This window comes from Gasterosteus aculeatus, chromosome 7, assembly GCF_964276395.1.
Source record: "Gasterosteus aculeatus chromosome 7, fGasAcu3.hap1.1, whole genome shotgun sequence".
In the NCBI taxonomy this organism is placed as follows: domain Eukaryota; kingdom Metazoa; phylum Chordata; class Actinopteri; order Perciformes; family Gasterosteidae; genus Gasterosteus; species Gasterosteus aculeatus.
Genome location: NC_135694.1, coordinates 12,249,849 through 12,261,276, shown reverse-complemented (window position 1 = coordinate 12,261,276; position 11,428 = coordinate 12,249,849). Strand labels below are relative to the sequence as shown.

Below are 11,428 nucleotides of genomic sequence, written 5' to 3'. Positions count from 1 at the left end.
TGCCGACGGGAAGAAACTGTTTGTGTGGCGGGAGGTCTTCGTCCTGATGGACCTCAGCCTCCTGCCAGATGTAAGGGGCACAAACCGTTTTTGTCCGGGGTGACGGGTCGGCTACAATCTTTTTAGCTTGCTTCAGGGTCCTGGAAGCGAACAAGTCCTGGAGAGACGGCAGATTGCAGCCAATCACCCTCTCTGCAGAGCGGATGACACGCTGCAGCCTGCCCTTGTCCTTGGCTGCAGCGTACCAGACGGTGATGGAGGAGCAGAGGATTACTCGATGATGGCCGTGTAGAAGTGGACCATCATTGTCTTTGTCAGGTTGAATTTCTTTAGCTGCCTCAGGAAGAACAACCTCTGCTGAGTCTTCTTGGTGATGGAGCTGATGAATCCGCAATTCCCTGCTGGATACTGACTCATTATTTAAAAATCTGCAGTAAACAAACATATTTGACCTTGATAAGTTCAAAGAACATTTGTATTCCAATTTCTTTTTAATTCAGTTCTCATTTCCCCGCAACTGCCTTAAAAGCTTAGACCTCAGACCAAAAACAAAATCCAAAAATCCAAATCCAAAAAGGCGTTAAACAAGCTCTGTTGACAGAATTGTATAAATGAGTAATAATACTGTTTATGGAAGTAGTGCAAATATTTGTGATTGTAATCAGTTTTTAGATTCATATTTCATTGTTTTTGTGGGTAAGGAGTCTCTTATTTAAACTTATTTAAATGTTTGTCTGTTTGATAAACTGGTAGAGAGCATAAAGAGCTGTCTTAATTTATGTGTTTTAATTTGTTTTATATTTTATTTGCAAAATGTTTGGAAATTTTTGTGGGTGTCCTGGAGATCCACGTCTCAATTTAAACGAGTTTAAGTGGGTGCTTACTAATTATTTTGTTTCTCTGTTTTTACTTTATCAACATGTATCTTCACTGACAAATTCAGTTATCTTCAACACAAAAAATTAAATGACGTCCACTGTGTTAAAATAGGCAATGAATAGGACATAAAGGGATCAATCCTTTCTGAATCCGTGGGATACAATGGTAGGTGTGTTTCTGTTGTCAGGTTAAAGGAAAATATGTCTTTATTTATTCTCCGCTGTGTTCTTCTCAGACAACTTTTAATTAGAAGACTGAATTAGTCCGACTGAGGTGTTGATTTCAACACACCTGAAAAGACGGATGTGGATTTGAGCCATGTGATCAGTGTAGCCAACTTAACAACTTTGTTGCTAGATTTGGCAACTTTTTAGACTACCCTGGCACCTAGCAACACATTTAGCTATTTAAAAAAAAAATCAAATGCTGAAATGCACGTATTTTCCCTCTAAATGACACAAAAACAACATGTGCCTGGCTGATCATACAATGTGTTGTTTATATCACTTCTACAAATAAAAACAAGAGATAATGAACAAACAAATCTGAACTTATCTAAATCTAAATCATCTTTTTGCGGAGATAGACAGCGGATTTGAGTAACGTTATTTTGTATTCTGCATAATGACGCAGTTTTACGTTATTACTTAATGGCGCCATCACGCAATGACATCAAAATGTAATTTAGCAACTTGTAGCAACAAATCAACTTGCCTCTAGCAACTTCCCCGGATAGTTGGCAACAGTGCATTTGATAAACATACGCTCCAGCCCACCATCGAGTGTCACGTCACTGACAGAAAAGAATAAACCAATAAAGAAAGGGAAATTGTGAGCATAAAACGATACGACAACATCATGGCGTGATATTTTATCCCCAAAAATACTATGATTTATCATTTCAATATAGCATGAGGCATCACATATAAACCAGTCTCTACCTTTTGACAAAACTGTCAGAATAAAAGTAAATGTTATTGAGAAGGCCATGACAAACACAGATCCCCCCTGCAAACAAACATACGTCTAAGCTAGCATTAGCATTAGCCAATGTTTGCAAGCGCTACACCTCCTATGACGTCATCATAATCGCGACGTGGATTGGTCTGTCTTCAAGCGCGGTCACTACACGTTGACGTGATTGGTCGCCGGGGCTAGCCACGTGACGTTGCGCTCGGGCACAGCTGATGCTCATTTTCAAGTAGCGTTAGTGGGCGGGAGGTGAGACCCGGTTTAAAAGACGAGGGGACCCTTCAGTCCTTTGCGTGTGACTCCACAACAGAGCAGCGGGGCAGCGTTGGTGCCACAACAACTAACTGCCAGTCCAACTTCCCAACACACCTCCGCTCTGTAGACCAGGTCTCCTGCCGCGGTTCTTCTCTCAGAACCTCCGCGCAACTCTTATCTGCTCGCAGCCATGTTTGAGGTAACCTTAACTTAAGTTACGTTTGCTGAAGTCTGTCGACTTTCTTTCGTTTAACTTGTTTGCTTTTCGCATCGAAAAGTTCCGTTAGTTATTATATTTGGGAAATTTTTAAAACGTAACTTAAGAACTATATGGCATGCTGTGGTAAAATACAGCTAGTAAACCCCATAGTTTCCTTTTTCATAAAGGAACTTAAAAGTGAGTTTAGACATTCAGGCATGATGTCCGCTGTCTGAACCAACACTACGGTGGTGTGGTAAAGTCTCTAGAGTTTCATTGTTTAGGTCTATAGAGCTGATAGTGCCCATCTTTTGTTTTAGACCTTTATGAAAATAATTATCAAGTCTGAGGGATTCTTTAAGCAAGACTAACAAAATCAGGACTTATTCTGTGCTCCAACTCTGAACTTTGTTTTCAGACCAGAAGTGATGACTTGTTCCTGCCTTCCCACCAAGACGAGGAGCTGGTGCACAACCTGCTGTCCAATGAGGAGTCTGATGGCAATTGCGTTGCCAGGCTGTCACTGACGGAGGCCCTGCTCCCCCTTGTAGAGCCCCCCTCTCCTTCCCTCCTTCCCATGGTCTGCTCCACCCGCTACAAGACCGAGCTCTGCACCACCTACTCCACCACTGGTTTCTGCAAGTACGCGCAGCGCTGCCAGTTCGCCCACGGCCTACAGGAGCTTCACGTTCCCTTCCGCCACCCAAAGTACAAGACTGAGTTGTGCCGTGGCTTCCACATGACGGGTTACTGCTACTACGGCAGCCGCTGCCTGTTTGTCCACAATGCCACAGAGCAGCGCCCTGCCCTTCGCCGCAGCAGGAACGTCCCCTGTCGCACCTTCCGGTCCTTTGGAGTCTGTCCCTTTGGCACCCGCTGCAACTTCCTGCATGTGGAGGGTGGAGATGTCGGCAGTGGGTCGGAGTCGCCAGAGGTTGCGGACGAGGTGCTAGTTTCCAGTCCCCAGCCCCAACAGTCGACCAGGGAGTGGAAGCCCCGCGGAGCTCTGTGCCGCACCTTCAGCTCCTTCGGCTTCTGTCTGTACGGCACACGCTGCCGCTTCCAGCACGGCCTCCCTAACAAGATTCGATCAGCCGACCAGTCTCCCGGCAGCTCCGGTCTACCTTCCCCCACCTCCCTCTTTACCTCCTCCTCTCCAATCTCTTCCACCACCTCTTCTCCTCCAACAGCCTCTCCTCTCGCCACACCATCTGCAGAAGCCACGGCCCATAACGCCTTCACCTTTTCCAGTCAGCACCTCAGTGACCTGCTGCTGCCACTGGCCATCCGCCTGCAGCAGCTGGAAAGCAGCAAGGGCCAGGAGATCTGGGACAACAGGGCGATCTAACTGGATGTGTTGGCGTTTGAAACGAGCATTGGCACTGAACACCAGCTCAATTAAAGCCACTGTTTTTGTTTTTATGACTTTTTTTTTAAAATTTCTTTTAACCCTCCCTCTCTGGGAAATGTATTTATTTTTTTTAAGTTTTACTTCAGAGCTTGTGTCAGGAGGTCAAGCAGGACTTTAACTGTTAATTTGCTGATTATGCAGTCAATATGTTTTTGGTATGTCAGTTGTCTCCGGAATCAGTAGTTGCTAACATGAATATGATGCAATTCTTTTTAAACTATTGTAAATACTTTATTAATGAACTGAGTAAATGAAATGTGACCTCAGAATCATGAATAAACTAATTTTAATTTCAAACTGGTAGTCTTGATATTAATAGCTGGAACATGCAGAATCTGCTTGTGCATAGTTATTGTAAAATGCCTGGAAGTGTGACTATAGTGTTCAGTGACCGCGTATAGCAAGGACACTGACTACTGGACATCTTAATGCTACAGTTAATAACCGTTCTCTTAATCACCCCCCTGTTTAAACCTGCAAATTATCCAGTGTCAAGCCTTTGTGGCGAAATGGCTCGGTGAGTTGTGAAAGAACTTCAGAGGCCTGACTCCTATGAATGTAATTTTCAATGCTGAAAGTATCTAAATAGCTGCAGGGCCACAAATTTTGCCATAATGCAGTTACCGTATTTGCCCCAAGGTGCCTCTACAAGAATCTAGGTTATCTATAAAACTGTCCACTAAAGCAGTGGTCCCAAACCTTTTTTTACCCCACGGACAGTTTTCATGTCAGACCATATTTCGCAGACCGGTCGAGAAGGTCCGGCGGAATAACTGGAGGGGTAGTAGTCGTTGCGGGCGGAACGACCGACGGGGGGGTGTAGTAGTCACGCGCTCTGTGTTCGCTGGTGGGCGAAACTGCCGTGCACGGTAAGAGGACAATTGTAAACGTGGAAAAACGCCTGGTGACGCGTGGGGAATATTTCAGAGGGATGCGCGCACATAATTAGAAAAGCCAGTCAATTTTGTAAATCATTTTTCAGAAAAAAAATAAATACTTTCTGTGGTGCGGCCCGGTGGTTGGGGACCACTGCACTAAAGGACAATTTTATGGCCTTTCAATTGCCCCACTCTTCCAGGGTCATCCAAGCGGACCCCAAATATTGCCCAATTAAATGGCCGCCTGTGAGTCGGCACCGGAAAAGGCGGGACATCAATGAACTGAGTCTCATCTCGGCGCGTCACCAGTAAACGGAAATGGGAAAAAAATGAGAACGGATGTTTGCGTTAAAGTTACTACTTTCGTTTGGATTAAAAAGTGACCCATTTTACGCACTGTCGCGTATCATATTTAATTATAAAAATGTTATATTCTTCACAAAAAAATAAACCCCATGCGCCTTTTAAAGTGGCCTTATTTTGAAGGGTGCAGCGGATGTGTTTATCGTGCTCTAGTTTGATGGCATGACGGGACTCACTCCTGTTTATAACCAACGCTGGTTCAAACTTTCCCGCTGACTCATGTTCTCGCCCTACAGCCGCTGAAGCTTTATAGGTAAACTTATAGTTCTAATATTTGAGATTTGCAAAGGGGTTTTCTCTGTCGCTACACAGGAAGCTTAAGCTAGTAACGTTAGCATCCTATGTGATTGTAGCTGGCTACAACCGCGTTACTTGCGTCTCACTATATTTTACTAACGTTATCTAACGTTACCTAGTTGTATCCTAAATAACACATTGCATTCTTTTAAAAAGCAATTTATGTAACGTAAATGATGCTTTATCAGTAGTCGCTTCTGAATCTTTTGTCCCAGCTGATAGACGGAGCCCGTGTTTTATTTTGTTAGCATGAGGACACTGTTCGAGTTCCTATTGCAGGCGGTGGAAATTGAATGTTTATCTTACGGGTGGCTTTGATACAGTGGGTGCACGCAGAGCCAGGACCTACTACAAATCGGATGCCCGGGTAAATGGCTGATCAACCAAGAGTCCCATTCAAGATGATTTCCCCGTTAGCTCGCCTTCGTGTCCGTGATGTAAAAGCCTTCACATACGGTAACACAAGTGCCTTTTCCTCGTCAGCCGTCAGCATGGCGGACCGGGAGGAGCGCCGCTTCGCCGAGGTTTCCCGGGAGTCCGTCAAACTCATGGCCGAGAGTGCGGGCGTGGAGCTGGGCGACGATGTGGCGGCGCTGCTGGCCGAGGACGTGTGTTACCGGCTCAGGGAGGCCACGCAGGTCCGTGTCCCCCATCGTGACCGAAACATTACAGCCACACGCCACCTAAAAGCCGTCTCACGAGTGTGAAGTACCCTTTCCTCTAGTTGGGAAAGGCCGTCTGTCTTTGACACTGAAAGGATGCGTTCATTTGAACTACCATGTAACATGCAGAATTGACTGTGGATTGTTCTGGATCCGTACAGAGCAGCTCTCAGTTCATGAGACACGCCAAGAGGAGGAAGCTGACGGTGGAGGACTTCAACAGAGCTCTGCGCTGGAGCAAGGTGGAGGTGAGCTGCTCTGGGGTCCAAACCGCTCAGTCCGACGTGACGTGAACGCTCTCCAGCTTCTTTACGGGCCGTGTCTTCGTCAGGCTGTATGCGGCTACGGGGCCCAGGATGCTTTACCCTTCTGCCCGGCGAAAGAAGGGGAGCTTTTCTTCATCGAGGATCGGGACATCAACCTGGTGGAGTTGGCTCTGGCCACCAACATCCCCAAAGGCTGTGCTGAGACCATGGTGCGAGGTAGGAGGCCCGGCACCGTCAGACTATTCACACAAGTACCCCGAATGCCTAACTCGAAGGTATCTTTTTACTAATCACTATTCTGCTCTCCTGTCAGTAAACGTGTCTTACCTGGATGGGAAAGGCAACCTGGAGCCTCAGGGAACAGGTACGACGCATGGTTAACACACTCAAGCCACTTCCTCTATCCCAGTGAAGTGGCAAAACGCCGTTCTTCCCCGAGTTGTGGTGCACACTCAAGTGAATGAATCCCAATGTGGTGAAGCAGAATATTTGTAGAGTGCAACACACAATTCAATTTGAAGCCTGTTTTGTATACCAGGAGCAGACAGATTTTACAGAGCATGCATGTAAAAACATTCTAATGAAATCCAACCAGGTCACATGCTCACCAGCCGCTTAGAGGGTCAGAGAGATTTTCCACCTAATACATTTGAGGGGTGTCTAGGTCAGTGAAGACGCCCATGCCACGTTATGTTCCTTATTCATTGTCATGAATCGACCTGTAGCGGCCCGACTGTATCTAAAGCAGAGGTGCATCCGTTTGAGCCTGATGTCGGAGTTCAGTGTTCATCACAGACTGTTGCATTGTCCCAGTTCCCACAGCGGTGCAGTCTCTGTCGGAGGACCTGCTGAAGTACTACCAGCAGATCACCCGGGCCATCCTGGGGGAGGACCCCCACCTCATGAAGGTAAGCTGTTGCTGCATCTGGGTCAGTCCGGTGAATGAGTGGGTCTGTTCCAACCTTTTTGCTTCTGCGTGTTTCAGGTGGCTCTGCTGGACCTCCAGTCCAACTCCAAGATCGCTGCCCTCCTGCCGTACTTTGTTTACGTCATCAGCGGGGTAGGTTTGTCCCACGGCCACGTCTCGATCCAAACAGATGGGGACTGTAGGAAATGTCCAGTTAATATGATTCTCCCGAAGTAGATGAATACAATGCACGCAAAGTGAAAAAGGGTTGATTGTTGGGCTGTTTCTGTGCAGGTGAAGTCGGTAAGCCACGACCTGGAGCAGCTCAACCGGCTCCTCCACATGGTGAAGAGCCTGGTCCAGAACCCCTACCTGTATCTGGGATCCTACGTGCGAAGCCTGGTCTCCAGTGTCATGTACTGCATCCTGGAGCCGCTGGCCGCCTCCATCAACCCGCTCAACGACCACTGGACCCTCAGGGACTACGCGGCCCTGCTCCTCAGCCACATCTTCTGGTGAGCACGCACCTGCTTCACAGGGTTCAGACAACCACATTGGTACCGAACAGGGACACTCAAACGTGTATTTAAGAAAACATGAAAATAAGTAAGATCCGGCTGCTGATTGGTCCGAGGGTACCCTTGTTAAACAGCCACGCTGCCAATTTCTTGGCATACACTTCTATGGTGTACAATTGACGAGATGCAGACTTTTTATTTGATGAAAGCATTTAGAGAGTGAAGCATTGAAGATGTTTCATGAGTTATTGTCCTTTTTGTAAAGAATATCTCAGTCACAGCCAGTGTAGCATTATACATTACCGTTAATGTACAGAATACTTTAACTATGTGCATCATATTACATTGCATTACAGGTCATTTAGCTGACTCTTTTATCCAAATCAACTTACATTACATTTTGAACCCATGTTTTTTTTTTTTACATTTTTCCCCGGGGAGCAATTGGGGGTTAGGTGTCTTGCTCGGGGACACTTTGACATGGGACATGGGGCAGCCAGGGCACGAACCAACCTTGCGGTTCCCGGTGCACCCTCTCTACCCATGCGCCACAACGACCCCATATGAGGAAAAACGATTAGTTACATTTTCGTTTTTATTTTGTATAGCCCAAAATTACAAATCTGCCTCAGAGGACTTTACGGTCTGTACATATGCAACATCCTCTGTCCTGAAACCCTCACATCAGCACTGCCCAAAAAATAAAAAACCTCAGGGAGAAGGTCAGTGGAGGATCCCTCTCCATGAATGGACAGACTACAATGGATGTCATGTGTACAGAATGAACAATGTAAAAGATGTACACTGCGTTCAATTCCTACAACTGAAAGGATTAGTTGACAATACATTTTTTTTGTTGTTATCCCTAACTGTAACTAGTTTAATCTTCTCCACTTTGAGTATTTTCTGCTTTTCTTTACTCCCTGTAATAATGCATGGACTGTTGGTTTAAAAAAAAGGTCAAGCTCACTATTTCCTCCACTTTTTATACTCAAGGCAATTCAATTCTTCGGCAAGAAAATATGAAAATAATATTTCGTTGCAGCTGGATGGACATCACTCGCTCCTTCCAGTGATTTATGTTAGACCAAAACCCCTGGCTCACATTTTTTAATAAGCCAGCGTGAGTTTGTTTGATTCAAAACATCATGAACAATATTTTTTCATGAGTTCGCATTTTTTCCCACTTGAGGGCAATGTAGCTGCTACAAACACAGATAATTCATATTGCCACAACGGCCGCCATCCTCGCATTCTTTGTCTGTCCACACATCAGCAGACGGGGCGCGACATTAGCATTCATGCGAGATGAGTTTCAGTCCCCCTGTTGGTCTCTGCAGGACTCACGGGGATCTGGTGAGCGGGCTCTACCACCAGATCCTGCTGTCCCTCCAGAAGGTTCTGTCCGACCCGGTGAGACCGCTCTGCTCCCACTATGGAGCCGTGGTGGGGCTCCACGCTTTGGGCTGGAAGGTGTGTACATGTTTCTACATTAAAGAATAGGTGGTACGTCTGTGTGTAGCTGCGTTAATGACTTGAAGTGCAACTGTATCGTCTCCGTGTCTGTGAGACACTTCCTAGTTCTCTTGTGCATCATTTTAGAGGCGTGTGTGTGCGTGTGTGTGCGTGTGTGCGTGTGTGCGTGTGTGCGTGTGCGTGTGCGTGCGTGTGCGTGTGCGTGCGTGTGTGTGTGTGTGTGTGTGTGTGTTGGCAGGCTGTAGAGAGAGTGCTGTTTCCACACCTTCCCGCCTACTGGGCCAACCTCCAGGCCGTGCTGGACGACTACTCGGTTTCCAACGCTCAGGTCAAAGCAGACGGACACAAGGTCTACGGAGCCATACTGGTCAGTACCAGAGGGACGCACGCGTCCTCTAATCCAGAGACTGGAAAAAAAGAGATTTGAAAATTATGGGTGATGAAATGGTGGAGGAGATGAAAAGGCAACGAGGAGCCGTGAGTCAGGAGAAAGAGTCCCTGCAGCGGGCCCTGGATCCCTCCCATCTTTTTCAAATCTCTTTCCTCTTTACCATATCATGAGCGGAAACTGTCTCCTGTCCCTCCCCGTCTCTTTGAAGTGAAGCTTTTGTGCTTACAGAGGAACGTTTGTTTGAGTGTTATATTCTTTCTAGGGAATACTTGTTACATTTTGTCCGCATGGTGGCATCCGAGCAACGGTCACAGAATAACGTCTCATATTATTGACCTTCATACCGATGAGATTGAGTTCTGCTGTTTGTCCTGCAGGTGGCAGTGGAGCGTCTGCTGAAGATGAAGGCCCTGTCTCTGTCTCAGCCTGCCGAGGGCGGCTCCGGCGGTCAGCCGGGCTCTGCCGTGGGTGGCAGGGTGAGCTCCCCCGGCCTCAGCCCCCCCCCAGAGCCTCTGTCGGAGGCCGCCCTGGGCATCGCCAGCCACCTCCAGGCAGGCGGGGCCGGCTGTCCCTGGGAGGAGTGGACGCCGGTCCCTCTCCCCGCCATGTATTGTGAGCTCTACTCTTTCTTCGGAGACAGCCTGGCGGTCCGGTTCAGCACTGGGCCGGGGTTCGGCAGCTACCCTCCCTGTGCCCCGTCACAGCTCGCTGATACCAGGAAGGAACCCTGTGGCCCCGCCTCCAACCCCGATACCGCCCGCAAGATGCCTCAGCTGACTGCCAACCTCAACATCAGCCCCAGGCAAGATGGGAGTCCTCGCACGGACCCGCCCCCGCCCAGCTTGGCAGCTACTGGTCCAGGAAGGTAAATCAAACCCTTTTCATAAACTAAACCATTGAGTTGGTGTTTGAATAATCAAAGGTTGTTGACTTTTAATCTCTCCTAAGGTCCCTGGCTCGCTCCTCTTCCTCCTCATCCTCCTCTGTGCAGCGCTCCAGATCGTCCTCGTCACGTCCGGGCCAGCGTTCAACCGGCCCGTCCCGGGACGTTTTCCCCAAAGCCCGCTTCACCTCCCCTCAAGCGGGACTTCCTGTGTTCACCTTCCTCATTGGCGGGCGGCAAATGGGTCGCCGTTGCCAGGGGCGCCGGCCCTTCCAGACCGCTTTTGCCCCGACTCCACCCATTTCGTCCGTCCCACCACGCGCCTACGCCCACAAACTGCCCGTCATCGGCAGGGTGGGCAAACCGGTGCGGCGCTGGGCGTGTTCCCATTACTCCCTTCATCTGCCTCTCTAGAGACGACCTTCTCCAAAATGAACTCCTACGCGGTTTGACTTCCACAGACTTCCACACTCCCTTCAGGCTGGTATTTTAGTATTTGAAAATCAGAATGACGTCAGCAACACAACATAGAGATTTGGTCACCTTTTTGCAACTGATATGGCCAAATAGTATTTTTAGGAACTAACAATTCTATTCTTAAGTTTTTTGTTTTTTTTACTTTTGTCAGAGCAATCATTCATTTCACATTTTGTAATAAATAAAGTTCATTACAATATGAAGACATTTAGTTTTGTCTGCTTGAAAGTGGAACATTCTGATCTTTTTCTTGTATCCTCATGTTTGAGACACAATATAAAATATTCATTCATCTGAAAACTGTAGTAAACTGGTCAACTAATAATTTGAGATCTATGTTCATCAGAGTAAAATGGGATATGGGCTGTTTTCAGTGAATGTGGTCTGCAGCACTATTTGGTGTGCTGAAGCTGAGCCCACACAGCCGAGGGAGACCTGAATAAGGGACACACTTTCCAGTGACGGCCCAAATGTTGTTTTTTTCTCTGAGTAATGAGAGGACCAAAGGTCAGGACTTCGCCGGCCACGTGTTGACTTTGATGTCTTGTGCTGCTGTTTTTGCTGAATAAAACATTTTCTGGAGTTTAGACCTTT

General features: G+C 47.4%; 2 protein-coding genes across 3 annotated transcripts; both read left to right on the top strand.

Annotated features, from left to right (window-relative positions):
• The first annotated feature begins 2,052 nt into the window (after positions 1-2,052).
• Positions 2,053-4,013, top strand: cth1 (cysteine three histidine 1). Its single transcript, XM_040181412.2, has 2 exons — positions 2,053-2,305; positions 2,724-4,013. Exons 1-2 carry the CDS (start codon positions 2,297-2,299, stop codon positions 3,651-3,653), a joined length of 939 nt encoding a protein of 312 aa, XP_040037346.2. The 5' UTR covers positions 2,053-2,296; the 3' UTR covers positions 3,654-4,013.
• Positions 4,014-4,914: 901 nt separating this feature from the next.
• taf6l (TAF6-like RNA polymerase II, p300/CBP-associated factor (PCAF)-associated factor) lies at positions 4,915-11,421 on the top strand. Of its 2 annotated transcripts, XM_040181415.2 has the most exons (13): positions 5,104-5,210; positions 5,578-5,621; positions 5,738-5,892; positions 6,078-6,164; positions 6,248-6,398; positions 6,496-6,546; positions 6,996-7,090; positions 7,168-7,242; positions 7,384-7,604; positions 8,948-9,080; positions 9,322-9,450; positions 9,852-10,339; positions 10,423-11,421. In XM_040181415.2, exons 3-13 carry the CDS (start codon positions 5,746-5,748, stop codon positions 10,769-10,771), a joined length of 1,926 nt encoding a protein of 641 aa, XP_040037349.1. In that variant the 5' UTR covers positions 5,104-5,210; positions 5,578-5,621; positions 5,738-5,745; the 3' UTR covers positions 10,772-11,421. The 2 variants fall into 2 exon arrangements, with proteins under 2 accessions (XP_040037348.1, XP_040037349.1); XM_040181414.2 differs by lacking the exon at positions 5,578-5,621 and having other exon boundaries at positions 4,915-5,210.
• The last annotated feature ends 7 nt before the right edge of the window (positions 11,422-11,428 follow it).